General features: G+C 40.3%; 1 protein-coding gene across 1 annotated transcript; it reads left to right on the top strand.

Moving 5' to 3' along the window:
- The first annotated feature begins 1,728 nt into the window (after window positions 1-1,728).
- Window positions 1,729-8,844, top strand: LOC115571448 (neoverrucotoxin subunit beta-like). The gene is made up of 4 exons (XM_030400875.1): window positions 1,729-1,796; window positions 5,609-5,709; window positions 6,069-7,529; window positions 8,189-8,844. Exons 2-4 carry the CDS (start codon window positions 5,619-5,621, stop codon window positions 8,731-8,733), a joined length of 2,097 nt encoding a protein of 698 aa, XP_030256735.1. The 5' UTR covers window positions 1,729-1,796; window positions 5,609-5,618; the 3' UTR covers window positions 8,734-8,844.
- Window positions 8,845-16,321: the final 7,477 nt, after the last annotated feature.

Here is a 16,321-nt window from a genome sequence, read left to right as displayed (position 1 = left end):
AACAACCATCCAAATATCACCTCACATTCTGGTCATGGAGTAGCTCAAGAGTTTGGTGGGTTTAAAATACAATACATCTTAATTTAACTTGGCCGGTATGATGGAGAACGAAAAATAGGTAAAGCATTCATTCTGAATAGATTTATTTTTTAGTTAAATATTATGTAATAAAAGCTGGCAGTAAGTACATTCATGTTTGATTGGCAAAAATATACAAATTACCCAAAAAATTAATTAAACAAATAAAGTAATAAATACAACTGTTGCATTGGAATAAAGACGGGATGCTCTGAGATTGACCAGCAGGTTATACATGACTGTCCACATGCCGTTAACTAAGTGATCCTGAAGCTCTATAAGCCGCTCCATGGCAATCTCTCCACATTTCTTAACAAAAACAAAATGCGGGTTACAAGGCTACGAAGTTTGTTGCAGCGTCACTGTTATTATATGTATGATCACTTATTTGTTTTATAAGTTTGACGATGTTAAAACTAGGGCTGGCAAAATTAATGTGTTAACGCGAGATGATTAATTTGTGGAATTAACGCGATCATTTTTTTAACGCATTAATGCATGCGCAGAATGACCATCCCCGTATATTCCATTATTCATCCCACTCTGTCCACTCGTCCTCGCTCTAACGTTATGGCTGATAGTGACCCGAACGAGGTTGAGGAATCCGTAGAACCTGTTGGCCCTTTGGATGGAAAGTTAGAGCAGAAGAAAAGATGGAACAATCAATAAACACGTCGTGATTTGCACACACACTGCAGCAAGGAGGTTACATTTCACCGAAGCACCTCAAGCTCCAAGTATCATCTCAACGCCAAGCATGTATTTGTCGGCGCTACAACCTCAAGTGCACCACCTGGCTGGTGGCAGACCACCCTCACCGAACGCAGGGCATTAAGTAAATCTCCCTACGTGGACAGATTAATATTGTCGAGGACACGAGCTGCAGAGAAGTTCTGAAAGCTGCACCTCTCAACGTGTTCAGCTTTACATTCAGAAAATGTTAACCAGTTAGTTTGCCTCAGCAACTGGCTAAAAGAAGAAGAGGTAAAAGGGACACATTTAATTATGTGAAATTGCAGTTGTTAAAAAAGTTTCATCCATCCAAAAGAGCAATGGCTAAGATGCCCAAATTGTTTAGAATGAAAGTCAACTTTTAGTCTGAATTAAAAAAATAAATGAAAAATGAATTAAAAAAATAAATGAAAAATGAATTCTGGATAACACATCCTGTATTCGCTAAGAGGCATAGGAGATTGGGAAATTAGCTATTTTTCAATCTCAGTAATAACATCATTTAGATGTGTTATGAATACAAAGCAAATGTTAAACATATGTATCTGCCTCCTTTCATTTATCTTTCCTTCCAACAACAATATACAGAGAAAATGTGAAATCTTCTGTCATATTTAGGAATGTTGGTTAATCGCAATTAATCCACAGCTACCCTGTTAAAAACTGTAGCTAATCGTTTGACAGCCCTAGTTAAAACACATACTGGGGTTCAGTAAAAGTCTGACAGAAGTGAGAGAAGGCAGCACACTAAGTTACTTATCTCTTTATTTCTTCAAAGAACAATGTTATCACCTGACTACAGGTCTCAGTCTTGAATAAATAATACATCAAGGTGTTTTCATGGGAGGAGTCGGTGGAAGAGAGAGAGAGAGATCTGACAGTATATAAGTTTCCTCCCCAGAATCAGAATTTCATCAGACAAGCAGCTCCAGTTGGAAGTCAAGAAGACTCACACACGACTCAGCTGATCTGCACAACTTCACCAGGTGAGGACAAACTGGGCTGATGGGTGACAGAAACAGATCTGTGTTTAGACTGAACTCCAGTCTGTGTTACAGAGTGGAACATTCATGTAACGTCTCTTTACATACACTGCATGTGTCACTAACAAATGGGCTGCAGATGTCTGGGGTGCACCCAGGGATCCAGATCCGAGCTTTGCTGGGGTCTCTAAAAGTAACTCTAACCCTTACAAACGTTAGGATAATAGTGGAACAGGTGTGTTTTGTGATAGAGAGAGAAGAGAGTATATACCTATATCAGTGGAGCAAACGGATACAACGTTTTATTACACAAATAAAGAAATATATTCATGTAAAATGTTTGTTGAATGAACAAGTAAGCCAAAATGGATAAGAATGTGTTGCAGACAGCGTTTCACAAAGTGTAAAAGTGTCAGGTTCGCGGGGTAAAAGGGATACTCAGGAAAGGGGTTAGACCCAAACGCAGTAATTCAGGGGACAAGAGGCAAGAGCAGTGATGAACAAAAGGCGAGCTTTATTTTAAAGCCGAATGCAAACTCAAAACAGACAAAACAGGGAGGAAAGCACAAAGTAGCAACTGAACAGAGAAACAAAGTGCAAAGGAAAAAACCCAACCAAAACCAAAGTTCAAATCAAATTGCAAAATGCAAAACTCAAAATCCAAAACACATACCAGAAGGAATGGGGGCCGACAGGAGCAGAGACAGGAGCAGGCATGAGCAGGGCAGACGAACCAAACAGAAGACAAACAATGACCGGACAGGGAGTGAAGGGAAACACACAGACTAAATACAGAGACACTGATTACCAGACAAGGAACAGGTGAGGAGAGAGAGGAGGAGGAAGCCAGGTGGGTTAACGAAGGGGAGGAGCACAGAGGAGCAGACCAGGAGGGAACAAGGCAGACAGACAGAGGGAGACAGAGGGCAGACCACAGGAAAAACTTAAAGGGACAAGGCATGAAAAATCCAAACACAAAAAACACAAGGCAAAATCAGGAATCATGACAAAAAGTTAAAAGTGAGCGTTCTTTAAGGGAGTCTGGTGACTTTCTCCAAGTTCGTTTCCCCCCAAAGAAGTGGCCTGCTAGTTAATGTTTAGTGAATTTGTATAATTTTACAGTATTTGACAGAACAGTGCAGAGCTGCTGAATGAATCCTTAAATGATGACTTCTGGTGAATTTTGTGAAAACTAATCTATGAATTGAGATTAATACATTTCAAACACTGTAGCATATTATAATACAGCCTATTAGGCCTAAATACACAGGTTATTATGTTCAACTCATTTAAAGAATAGCAAAGTAGTCAGACTGAACCATATACTGGTGAAATATAAAGGCCATCATGATAATTTGGCAAAGGACCAAAAGTTCAGCTTTGCCAGACATAGTTTTTCCATTTTCACCATGACAACACATGTTTACACCACTCAGTGTAACAGTCAGTAAATGTGCTGACCCCCCCCCCCCCCCCCAAAAAAAATCCCCAAAACAATCACTAACGAAAATACTTGGCATCCCTGGCCATTTTTAAGCTTTAGGCAAAATATAATTTTACTGCTCCATCTTAAAAATTGCGTTGTTCTAGTTATGCACACAGCCACACACTATTGGACGTCAGGTAGACAGTCAATTTATGAACAATCTTTATTTAACAAGTGTGTGGAAACAAAATGCAAGGGGCCAACAATTAAAAATTTGCCATAGCTGTTTCACAATATTCAACAACTCTTAAAATCCCTGGATTTGTAAGGTCTGGTATATTGCTGTTACGAGTGAGTTGTATACGTGGTTGATGTCTATGACTTCCACACACACTCAGCAGCCCACTGCCTGCAACAATCGTGTCAAGCAGATCACAACAACAGTTTGTTCTTTTAAATAAGAGAAGCTGTGACAGTGCACACACCATATTTCTTTTAACCCATTTATATCTTTAATGTAAACATTTCTCATTACATTGAAAAAAATCATTATCTGTGATCAAATACTGGTTGTTGGTAATGTATTAGTGACCCCCACATATGTGTAATTTTACCGTTTTAATTGGAGCTCAGCTCCTATTTGCTCCTGACTATCTTGAACCCTGGGTGCTCCTGGTTTTACATCAAGATAAGAGATAAGACTTTATTGATCCCTCATCACAGATATTCAGGTGTAATAGCAGCTTACAGATACTGAAACAAGATAATAGCAAAGATAGAATACACAACAGAATAATAGAAATATAGAATAAAATACTACTGTAAATAAAAATGAAGACTATATACAGTATATACATATTCACTTCTCACATATAAATCTGACCATGGTGGACAGTTGCACTTGGAGTCAAACAGAGTTGTTGATGGGACAGATGATTGTTGTATGGCGGGGCAGAGGGTCCAGCAGCAGAGGATCACATCCCCGTCCCTCAGAGGAGACGAGTGCCTGTTTACATGCAGCAGGTCTGACTCACCTGGATCCTGAAGGGAATGGGAGAAGACGCTCTGATTGGTTTAATTTATGTTCTGCCCAAAACACATCCATGACTAATTCAGAGACTGAACACAACCTCTTTGCGTCCAGACTATCTGCTGTTTGATGAGCAAAATGGACTAAACACACCACCACCATGTGCTATAGACGGTTTAGTCAGTTCTGTTTTAGGACTAGGTTGTATAATCTCTTATTGATTTCATTCCTGAGGTATGAAGAGGGTCGGTACAGAAAAATGAGGAGTTTCCAGGTAGGGGCTAAGGTGCTGTCTGTGTGACAGAGAGGTTCGGAGCTTCATTGGAGTCATCAGGTGGGCACCCTTCTTCATTGGTGTTTTGATGACAGGCCCACAACACCTCCAGAGGGCTCATCGGCAACATCTGGCGTCCCAGGCATGCCCCCCTCAGCTCTTAACCCTTCCACGCCACAGATGCTACTTTGGGGCCCAGGTGGCATCTCTCCTCTTCAGCCAGAGCCACCGGCTTGCTTGCTCCGCTGCGCTTGAGAGGATTTTGATGGCTTGGCGTTGGGCCTGGCCTCGAATACCTAGGTCCTTAAGTAGCCTGGTAGTTGTTTTGCCCACGAAGCCTCTGCAGCCGACTAGGAAAACCAAACCTACTGGGAAAACCTTGGATTTCCAGCCATGTTGTTCCGCATCGGCTGCCAGTTCGGCATACTTAAGGCTCTTTCGTTCATAGGCCTCCTCAAAGGCATCCTCCCAGGGCACGGTGAGCTCTATGATGTAGACCGTTTGCTGTGATGAGGACCAGAGCATGAGGTCTGGTCTGAGGTTCGTCGTGGCGATCTCTGGTGGAAAGTAGAGCCTCTGATTCAGGTCCGCCACTAACTTCCAGTCTCATGCTCCTCCCAGCTGACCAAGGTCAGATGTTGTTCTGGTCGGGTTCTTCGATGGCTTTGCACCTTCACGTACAACACCTTTGGCAGATATAGGATGGGATGATGGAGGTAGGGCATTGATGGATGTCCGTCTGGTCTCCAGCGTAGCTGCAAGGCACAAGGCAAGGCACGCTATAGGCGGTTTAAATAGGGTCCTTTGACTTGCTGTTGACTTTCTTTCTGCTGCCTCAAGATAGCAATCTGCCATCAGTGCACCTGATCGAAAGTACGTTTCCTTTTAAACAACGTGGGCTCTGGGTGTGAAAATGACAACTGAGTCAGGCTGACACTAGCTGTGAGACTTCTTTTGTTTTGGAGCCCTATAACAGTGATTATTGTTGGGATATAGAGCTATTTAACACTGATTTTAATAAAAACAATATCACAGCAGCTCTAAATGTAACTGAAGTCCTGAAGGTTGTGATGTCTCTTGAACAGATTGAAGAAAATGTCCTCAGAAGTCATGAACATCGCTGCCCTGGGTCGACCTTTCACCCTAGGAATGCTCTATGATGCTCGCAAAGATGAACTGATCCCAGGTAAGTCTTGACATTGACATATAAACTAATATTACATTCAAAACAGTACTGTATATAGTATATCTATAAATAAGTTCAGGAACTGTTCAAGCTGTTCTGGTCCCTGGCCCACAAATCTAGTTCTGCAGATTTTCTTAATCATGTTTGTTTGGACCCCAACAAATGTCACATCATCCTGATTTTAATAGTTTGTTCAGTGAAACTTAGAACTCTGACCCAGAACCATCATTCTCTCTGACCTCTCTAATCATGTCACAATTGAAATATGATTCTTTGACCACATCATGCAGCTGATCCAAGATCCAAGTCCACAGTGATTCCTGCTTTATGAGACAACTAATGTTTTCCAATTTCTTTAGGTTTCACATTGTGGGATCAAAAAACTCTAAAAGAGAAGACAGTTGAAACGTCTCAACGAACCAGTCACTTTGAAGTCTCTGCATCTGACTCCATTGAATCCAAGTCCTCTCTGATGGATATTGAAGCTTCTCTGAAGGCCAGTTTCATGAGTGGACTGATTGAAGTTGGAGGATCTGCCAAGTATCTGAATGATACGAAGAAATTCAAGAATCAGAGCAGAGTGACGTGTCGGTACAATGCTGCGACACACTTCAATCAGTTGTCAGTGATTCAAGGTGAAACCATGAACACCCAACAGATAGATGTCATCAAGAAGGGCACGGCAACACATGTAGTCTCAGGAATCCTTTATGGGGCAGATGCTTTCTTCGTGTTTGACAGTGAGAAGTTAGAAGCCAGCAGCGTTCAGGACATCCAGGGCCACATGGAGGCTGTGATCAAGAAGATCCCCTCATTTAATGTTGAGGGTAAAGTTGACATCAAGCTGACTGAGGAAGAAAAAGAACTAACCAACAAATTCTCCTGCAAATTCTACGGAGACTTCATTCTTGAAAGCAACCCTGCAACATTTGTAGATGCAGTGAAGACCTATGTAGAGCTTCCAAAGCTGCTGGGAGAAGATGGAGAGAAGACTGTTCCTCTGAAGGTCTGGATGATGCCTCTGAAGGTCTTTGACACGACTGCAGCTGAGCTGAAGAGACAGATCAGCATTGGATTAGTGTGGAAGGTGCATGATGCTCTTGAAGATTTAAGAGAAATACAAATGAGATGCAACGATTCTCTGCACGACTCAGTGGTACAGAGTTTTCCACAGATCCAAGAAGAGTTAAACAAGTTCCAAAATTCTTGTAATCGTCACATATCTAACCTCCAGACGACCATGGCGAAGAAACTTCCCTCCATCCGTGTGGATAAAGAAGACGAGAGCTCAGTAAAGAAACTCCTTGATGACAGAAATAAGTCCCCATTCAGTCGTGAAAATCTAGACAAGTGGCTGGATCATAAAGAGAGAGAAATCAACGTCATCAGGTCCTGTGTGGAAATGATGGAGGGAGCAAAGATTGTCCATAATCAGTCAGAGCTGGACAGAGAGGTTCTTGCTGCAGGTGTCGATGAAGCTCTGTGCTTCGTCTTCACCTCCCTGCAGAGTGCTGACCCCGGCCTGGATGAGATGGACAAATACCTGGATTCACCTAAAGACAGTACCAATGAAGCCCCATGGTACTACTCAGATGAAGTTTTAACCAAAATGAGAGAAAAAGCCAAATCTTTCCAAGAATTTGCCAAATCCTTGAAGAGCAACAGCAGATTCTGTTTCCTGGTAGCTGCCATCACAAATGAGAAACACACCGGAGCAACCATCTACCACTACAAGAACGGCATTCTGCTCACTGAGGATTTCTCAAAGCCGAACATCCCTGATGTGGAGACTGTCACAGACAGAAGAGATTTACTCCGGTGTAAGTATTTTATTTTCACTGTTAGACAAATAAGAACAAATGAGTCTCCTTCAGAAACCTGACTGCTCATTTCTTTTATTACTCTCACACTTCATTTTAAGCTTTCTTACAAAAGTCCTGCAGATTTTCTGGGAGCTGACACTGAAACTGATTTATAGAGAGACTTAAGTGAAATGAGCGACAGTACTATGGATGCACAGTGGTTAAAGAAGTACTCAGATCCTTCAATTAAGTAAAAGTACCAGAACAATAATAGAAAATTCCTTCATACAAGTTAGTCCTGCATTCAAAAGACTACTGTAGTAAAGTTATACAGCTGTTATCAGCAAAATATCTTCAAAGTATCTGAAGCAGATATTATTATATCTATCTGTAAGAACACAGCTGGACGGAGGCTGAGATCTGAGAGTTTTATGAGCAGCGACTGCTCCACTCTAACTGTTGGCTACATGACAGTCAAAGATCATCAGTTGAAGTTGGAACTGAAAGTATCTCAAAGTGAAATATTTACTTTCCACCACTGTCCATGAACAGTACGTAGGAGCATGTGAGTGATGTTCAAATATATGAGCCTGTCCTTTCAAATGTGTTCAGAATCATCAATAAATGTGTTTTCAGTATGAACTGTGATCATGATCACGTCTCGTTCTCTCCATCAGACGCCTGTGATCTCACTCTGGACCCAGACACAGCACACAACCATCTCATTCTGTCTGAGGGAAACAAGAAGGCGACAGATGTACTAGAACAACAGTCGTATCCTGACCTCCCACAGAGATTTGGTTATTATAATCAGGTTCTGTGCAGAGAGGAGCTGACTGGGCGCTGCTACTGGGAGGTGGAGTGGAAAAGTTCTAAGGTCAATGTTACTGTAGGAGTTTGCTACAGAGGGATGTCAAGGAAAGGAAACAGTGTCCAGTCCAGGATTGGAGGGAATAAACTGTGCTGGTGTTTAGGATACGTCCAGATCCCAGGTCCAGAAGTTCTCACTGCAGAACATGATAATCAGAACCATGAGTTACCTGTTCCTTCTCCCTTCCCCCATCTGGGAGTGTATCTGGACTGGTCTGCTGGCACTCTGTCTTACTATAAGGTCTCATCTGACACTCTGAGCCACATCTACACCTTCCACACCAAGTTCACTGAGCCTGTTTACCCAGGCTTTGGGATTTGGGGGAGATCCAGCATGTCTCTGTGTCTGTAAACTTGTCAGCACATGATTCAGTTCAGATTCAGTTCAGTTCACTGAAATCACTGATTCAAATGTTTGGATTGTGAAGCGTCATCATGTCAGTCACATAACAATGTTAAATAATATAACACTTCTTCACGTTTGAGTCTCTTTAGTGCACATGTAATCGTGTTTGAGTATCTTTAGTGCACATGTAATCATGTTTGAGTATCTTTAGTGCACATGTAATCATGTTTGAGTCTCTTTAGTGCACATGTAATCATGTTTGAGTCTCTTTAGTGCACATGTCACCATGTTTGAGTCTCTTTAGTGCACATGTAATCATGTTTGAGTATCTTTAGTGCACATGTCATCATGTTTGAGTATCTTTAGTGCACATGTCACCATGTTTGAGGCTCTTTAGTGCACATGTAATCATGTTTGAGGCTCTTTAGTGCACATGTAATCATGTTTGAGGCTCTTTAGTGCACATGTAATCATGTTTGAGTCTCTTTAGTGCACATGTAATCATGTTTGAGTATCTTTAGTGCACATGTCATCATGTTTGAGTCTCTTTAGTGCACATGTCATCATGTTTGAGTATCTTTAGTGCACATGTCATCATGTTTGAGTATCTTTAGTGCACATGTAATCATGTTTGAGTATCTTTAGTGCACATGTCATCATGTTTGAGTATCTTTAGTGCACATGTCATCATGTTTGAGTATCTTTAGTGCACATGTCTCATGTTTGAGTATCTTTAGTGCACATGTCATCATGTTTGAGTATCTTTAGTGCACATGTCATCATGTTTGAGTATCTTTAGTGCACATGTAATCATGTTTGAGTATCTTTAGTGCACATGTCATCATGTTTGAGTATCTTTAGTGCACATGTCATCATGTTTGAGTATCTTTAGTTCACATGTAATCATGTTTGAGTATCTTTAGTGCACATGTAATCATGTTTGAGTATCTTTAGTGCACATGTAATCATGTTTGAGTCTCTGTAGTGCACATGTAATCATGTTTGAGTCTCTTTAGTGCACATGTAATCATGTTTGAGGCTCTTTAGTGCACATGTCACCATGTTTGAGGCTCTTTAGTGCACATGTAATCATGTTTGAGTCTCTGTAGTGCACATGTAATCATGTTTGAGTCTCTTTAGTGCACATGTAATCATGTTTGAGGCTCTTTAGTGCACATGTCACCATGTTTGAGGCTCTTTAGTGCACATGTAATCATGTTTGAGGCTCTTTAGTGCACATGTAATCATGTTTGAGGCTCTTTAGTGCACATGTAATCATGTTTGAGTCTCTTTAGTGCACATGTCATCATGTTTGAGTCTCTTTAGTGCACATGTCATCATGTTTGAGTCTCTTTAGTGCACATGTCATCATGTTTGAGTCTCTTTAGTGCACATGTAATCATGTTTGAGTCTCTTTAGTGCACATGTAATCATGTTTGAGTATCTTTAGTGCACATGTAATCATGTTTGAGTCCCTTTAGTGCACATGTAATCATGTTTGAGTATCTTTAGTGCACATGTCATCATGTTTGAGTATCTTTAGTGCACATGTCATCATGTTTGAGTATCTTTTGTGCACATGTAATCATGTTTGAGTCTCTTTAGTGCACATGCAATCATGTTTGAGTCTCTTTAGTGCACATGTAATGATGTTTGAGGGTCTTTAGTGCACATGTCATCATGTTTGAGGGTCTTTAGTGTCTTTTGGACGTTGTTCCTTTTTGTTTTTTGATCTTTGATTTGTGCTGATCTTAGAAAAGGAATCTTTTGTCATTTGAACCAATTTCTTTACTTTTTCTTTGAATTGTTGTGATTTAAACCAAAAAAAAATATATAAAAGCTCAAATAAAACTGGAGTGTATTATGTACATTCCAACCAAAGCTCTTGACTTGGCTTCTTTTTGAGGTGGTCTGATCTGGTCGTCCACAGGTGAAGAGATCCTGGAGTCTCTGTGAAAGGCTGACACATTCATTTAATACAAAAAGATGTCTTGAATTGAAGCAAATAAATTTCTAAAGCTAATAAGATTCATATTCTATTTGATGGTGTTAAATCTGATGGTTATTTCACTGGATTTGTTCTGGTGTTGTGATTGTGAAGGTTTCACTTCATCAGAGATTCTTTCATTGTTTATGCATTTGAGTAGAAGTTAATCAGACCTTTTAACTAATTGTTCAGGTTTTTCAGGGAATTTGAAGTTTCCCCATTGAAAAAAACAGACCTCACAGTTATAGAGTGAGAGTTCCTCCAGTCTGACCTTTAAAAAGAGTCATTCTGAGAGTACAGTAAATGCCTCACCACCTATACTGCAGACTCTGTTGTTAACCGGACACACTGACATAAATTAGTCCATGGAGCCATGCAACAATTCTGTCAGTTTGGTGGATGAAATATGAGTCCCAGATTCTACTGTAGTCGTTTCACTTTTAGCAACAGCTTAAATGTTTTTCATATTTAAGCACAAAATTAAGTTATTGGTCAATCAAACATTGTACATATAAACACATTTATATATCATATCAGAGTGTTTTCAGCATCTCTGTTGTCATGAAATGTTTTCAGGGGGTTGATTTCTTAATTTAGTTATTAATTAGTTTTAATTTAACTTGTTTCAGTCAGTATTTTGGTGTCTTAATATGAACTTGTTCACAGTTTGTTCATATAAGTTCTGATCTTGATGGTTCTTTATTTATGACGTACTGAAAATATTAATTTGACTTCATCAGTAAAAGTTGCAGACGAAGGCAGAAGTATGTCGGAGTGAATCATCTCACTTCATACAAACCTTCAGTCTGACGTGAACCGGATGTAGAACCATCAGAAGCACTGGAGCGATCAACAACGTGCACACATGTGTTTAACAGAGTCACAGAGAACAGGTTCCACTTTTCTTTTGTACTCTCTCTATACATTTATTATTATTGTTATATTGTTTCAAATATCAAATAAATACAGCTTGTTCTCAACAACATCACGGTGAAATGCAACTCTAATGGCTGGTATGTAGGAATGTGTTCCAAGCCCTTCACTTTCATCGTCTTTGTGCTTTTATGGTTTCTATGTCAGCACTCAAAGTTTACAGGTTTCATTAGTTGCATTTTTGAACATCATATACTGACTGTAAGAGCCAGTAAATTGTTTTAGGCTGTCACCTCGGCCTCTCTCTGTGTTGCCTGTTGAGCCAGTAAATGACTGTGGACTGCCATCTAGTGGCCAGTCTCTGTGAGGGTAACAAGGTGTAAAAGGGAGGAGACTATGAGCCCTGTAAGCTCACCTGTGTGTATGCTCACCTGTGTGTATCTCCATCACCTTCTCCTTTGTCACCACTGGGTTGGCGCAGCGTCTGTGCTACCGAGTCTCTCCTTGTTTAGATTATTTGTGGTTCTCCGAGTAATTTGGCTTTTGAACCATATAAAGTAATAATGTACCCTCTTTATGTTGATTAGGTTGCTGTGGTCTGTTTTAAGTTTGTTTTATTGTTATTAGGAGGCAGATGGTTCTCCAGACGGATGTGATGCCGCCAACACTATTTTGATATGGTTGATCGAGTTAACAATGATTGTTAACATTTTCCAATAAATGATAATATCTTTTACTTTTCTATTGAATGAGGGTTTGGAAATTGTACATGAAATGTTCATGTATTCAATCTAATCTTTTTTTTTTTCTTTCTGTATTTCCTTTCCATAGTTTTCACAGTGCTACAGCCGACAATAAAATTCAAGCACATGTTTGAATCACTCCGCCTCATTCATTGATGCCAGGCATGGACTGGCCATCTGGCCCACCGGGCCGACGCACGTTTTTAGATCGGGCTGTCATAATTTAATTAAAAAAGTATATTATAAATCACAACATGGAGCAACCAAAGAGAAAGAAATTGGATGCAGAGAAGTTGCGTGCTAAGCAGTGCCGCTGCTAGCCACTTTGGTGGCCTAAGCATAATTCCTTTATGATGCCCAACCCCGAGGAAAAAAATATTTGTTTTTGCCAAACATATAACTCAATACCAATAACACAATAGCAGCATCACAATGTAACACCCAAGAACAATAAAACGAAAAAGGAAAATCTACTTTGTAAACACAGAACAGGTCACACAGGTCTCTACAGTGTCAGCTGCTGATGGACTCTGAATGACAGGACTTGTGCTTTCAGAGGTGGTTCTCTGCAGTGTATCTGTCCCTAAACTGCTGGCTGAGGGTGGCTGATCAGGGCTTGGTACTGTTGTAGAGTCTACAGACCTGCTGGCCGGCTGGGGTTGATGTGTGCCTGAACTGCTTGTAGATGGTTGCTCATCATCTGTATCTTCCTCTTGGCCACGCACTCGTCCTTGGTCGTATCTCAGCATTGACCCTTAATTTAGATATACGTAGAAAAAGGATCAGTTTAGAAAGAGACAAAATATTCAAACAAAGAATCTTATACCGAAAAAAATTATGAACATTTAAAACTGAAAGCATGAAGCCAAGGAGCTCTCCCCCTTTATTACTTATTTATCAACTATTTGATGAATCTAATCTAATATAATATAAAAAGCATAATAGAATGAGTTGCAGTATTGCACACAATTGAACAATAAAGTTTGCTTTATATCATTCATAATGGCATTTTATATGTATATCTTACCTACAGGAATAAGAGCAACATGATACACCTAACACAAGACTACATTTCTCAATCTTAAACATTATTTTACCATTTAATTGAATACAACTTAAATATGGTTACTAGAGCATTTTGTCTAAAAAGTTTCTCTATTTCACTGGCAGATATCGTCCATGCCTTTGCATCCTGACATAAATGCAATCTAAACACCAGTTCATTTTGTCATGTAGCTTCTGTCACATTCAGCTGTAGCTAAGCTAGCTGCAGCAGTAACACTAAAAGTCTGAGTTCTTCAGACTTCACATTATCAAGAGACATTTTCTGTCCCACTGCACATCTGACACCTCAACTAATGTGTGTGAGAGACTGTAGCCTGCATTCTGCTGAATTCACCTGAATGACAATCCTAAAGATGGTGGTGGGTTTGTTATTGTTGAAAATATGCGTTCTCAAATGACACTATGCTAGGTACACTTTGCTAAATGCCTGGCTAAAGACTATTAATCACACGCTACACGGTAATAAATGGTCTGAAACCAGAGGAATTGTTAGCCGACCTTGTGCTCTGACTGCTAACTGTTACTGATAAAGTATTGAACACCGTCATGTCAAAATAAACCATAACTACTGCTCAATATCTAAGTAAAGTAACAGCTAACTGGCGTCAGTTACTTGTAAAGTGCAATTTAGCATTTTACAAGTAAATCAATTCTAAGTTATAACATATCTGAGTTTGCTAACATTAGCAATAAGGTCAGCTAGTTGGAGGTGTATGCTGGGCTGACCATCACATTAGCAGCACATTTACCATATTTAAGAATGATTAAACATGAACTTACCTGCAATTGATGCACGGGCATCATCTCACTGCTTCTTCTTTGTTTTCTCTGCTCCTGACTCCTGCTGTCTTCTCGGGGCCATTTCCAAAAAAGTTGACAGCCTGCTGTCAAACTTCGTCACGTCAGGTGCAATCCAACAGACCACTGAGAAAGGGGAGGGGCTTCCACAGGGAGCTGTGAAGATGAGTGTGTGTTTGTGGGGAACCATCTTTGCTTTCTTGAGCAATTAAATATATCTCTTGTTCTGCCTGTTTTGTGATATACATGCCTAAAAAGTACCTAATATTTCTATATGGAAATAATATCAGCATTATAATATTTATGACTATGATGATTTTTCATAATTATATTTTTGGCCCCTCAGCACTTGTTGCCCTGCACAGAGCGTTATGTGCGTGGTGGGAGCAGCGGCTCTGGTGCTAAGAGAAGAATCTCACTGTAAATGCTGCAAAATGTGCTAAAATCACAGACATGTTCGCTGGAGGGGCTGCTGTAGCCTCCACGTCCTCTGAGACAGCAATGATCCAGCAACAGCAGGTTGAAGGTGAAGAGATGCTGCTGACTGACAGGGAAAGTGTACAACCGGTAAGCAGGTAGTAACGTTAGGATAATACAGGGACTGTGAGGTGATGGAGGTAACGTTAGCTATATTACATGTAGAGTTATCAACGGGTCCACCGGACCCGCGGGCTCAGGCCGAGTTAACGTGGGGGGCAGACAATTCATGCTGGTGTGTCGGGCTGCGTCAGGTTCGAGCTTAAAACCCCACGGGCCGGGTCGGGCATGGGTGCAGATCCCGGGGGGACGGGGAGGGACATGTCCCCCCCAATTTCTAAAAATACATGAATTGTCCCCCCCAATAAAAATGTCCTAAATTATTCAAAATTGAAGAAATGTATTTTCAGACTTCACAATCTAGATTCACATCTAAAATGAAATGATTGAAAAGGTGGAACAAATCATTTTTGATGAATATATTTCTGACTCCACATTCCATCTCTTCATATTTTGATATTCATACATATCAAATAATCATGCATAAAGTAGTCCCATACACTGGGAGGAAAGGAAGATGGTGAGAAGAATTGGGTATCTGGTGTCACACAGCGGTGAAGTTGTCTCGTCTTAGGTTTGTCTCGTGTATTTCCTGTTTTATTTTGAAAATTCTAACTACCCTCTCGTTTCAGGTCACTTGCCCTTCCTCATGTGTCCCTGGTCTGACGTCAACCCTGATCCCTGATTGTTTCCACCTGTTCCCCATTACCCTTCTGTGTATTTAAGTCTGCGTCTCCCTTTATCTTGTGCCAAAGTGTTTAGTCTGTCGTTCACCTAAGCCCTTCGTCACAGCCTCGTCTTGCTAAGTATCAGTCTTGTCTTGTTGAAAGTTTTGAAATTCATTGGTTTTTGTTTCTGTCATTTGTTATGCCTCGAGTAGAATGATTTTTTTGTTGTATCCCTTTTTGGAAGTGTAGCTTAGCTCACAGTTTTTGTTTAGCCTGTTTGCTTTCCTCCAGTTTGGAGCGATTTTGAGTTTTCTTGTTTTTCTAGTTTAGTTAGTTGTTTATAGCCGTGTTTTCCTCTTTGAGAGTGTTTTCTGTTGTAATTTTTAAGAATCAGATTAGTCAGGTTTAGTTGTGTGTTTTCCGTTTACTCGTTGAGATCCCACCGTTGGTGTGGTTTTGTTTTCTCCTTGTTCTTTTGTTTTCTGCTTCGCCTTTCAGGTTCAGTCAGGTTCAGGTTTTGTATAGCCTTTTGGTTATCACGCTGTCTGGTTGCATGAAATTTCAGAATAAAAGCCTGTTGAATTTTGATTCTGCCCTGCATCTGAGTCCTCCTTTTAATCCAGGCCTGACATCTGGGAGGGTTGTTGGGAGGCGAAAGATAATAACACGATTAGACATTACATGCCCGTGACCCTTAAAATTATGATTTACTAATATAACAGTTAAGTGAGCAGTGATGCGCGCTGTTGGCTGTTTAGGACAAATAAACAAGAAAGGTAAGCAAAATAAATGATTCCCTGTGCAGTAGGGCTGGGCGATTATGCTAAAAATAATCACGATTATTTTGATACTGAAATCACGATTAATAAACACAATTATTCACTGATTTCAAAAAAAGGATTTATTGAGCCACCAAAACTCAA

This window comes from Sparus aurata, chromosome 20, assembly GCF_900880675.1.
Source record: "Sparus aurata chromosome 20, fSpaAur1.1, whole genome shotgun sequence".
Taxonomy (NCBI): Eukaryota; Metazoa; Chordata; class Actinopteri; order Spariformes; family Sparidae; genus Sparus; species Sparus aurata.
The sequence above is the reverse complement of the archived record's forward strand: the minus strand, read 5'-3'. Positions and strand labels throughout refer to the sequence as shown.

Coding starts and splice junctions, on each gene's coding strand:
- LOC115571448 (XM_030400875.1), top strand. CDS start 5,619: ATGTCCTCAGAAGTCATGAACATCGCTGCCCTGGGTCGACCTTTCACC. Junction 5,710..6,068: donor CAAAGATGAACTGATCCCAG/GTAAGTCTTGAC, acceptor CAATTTCTTTAG/GTTTCACATTGTGGGATCAA. Junction 7,530..8,188: donor CAGAAGAGATTTACTCCGGT/GTAAGTATTTTA, acceptor TCTCTCCATCAG/ACGCCTGTGATCTCACTCTG.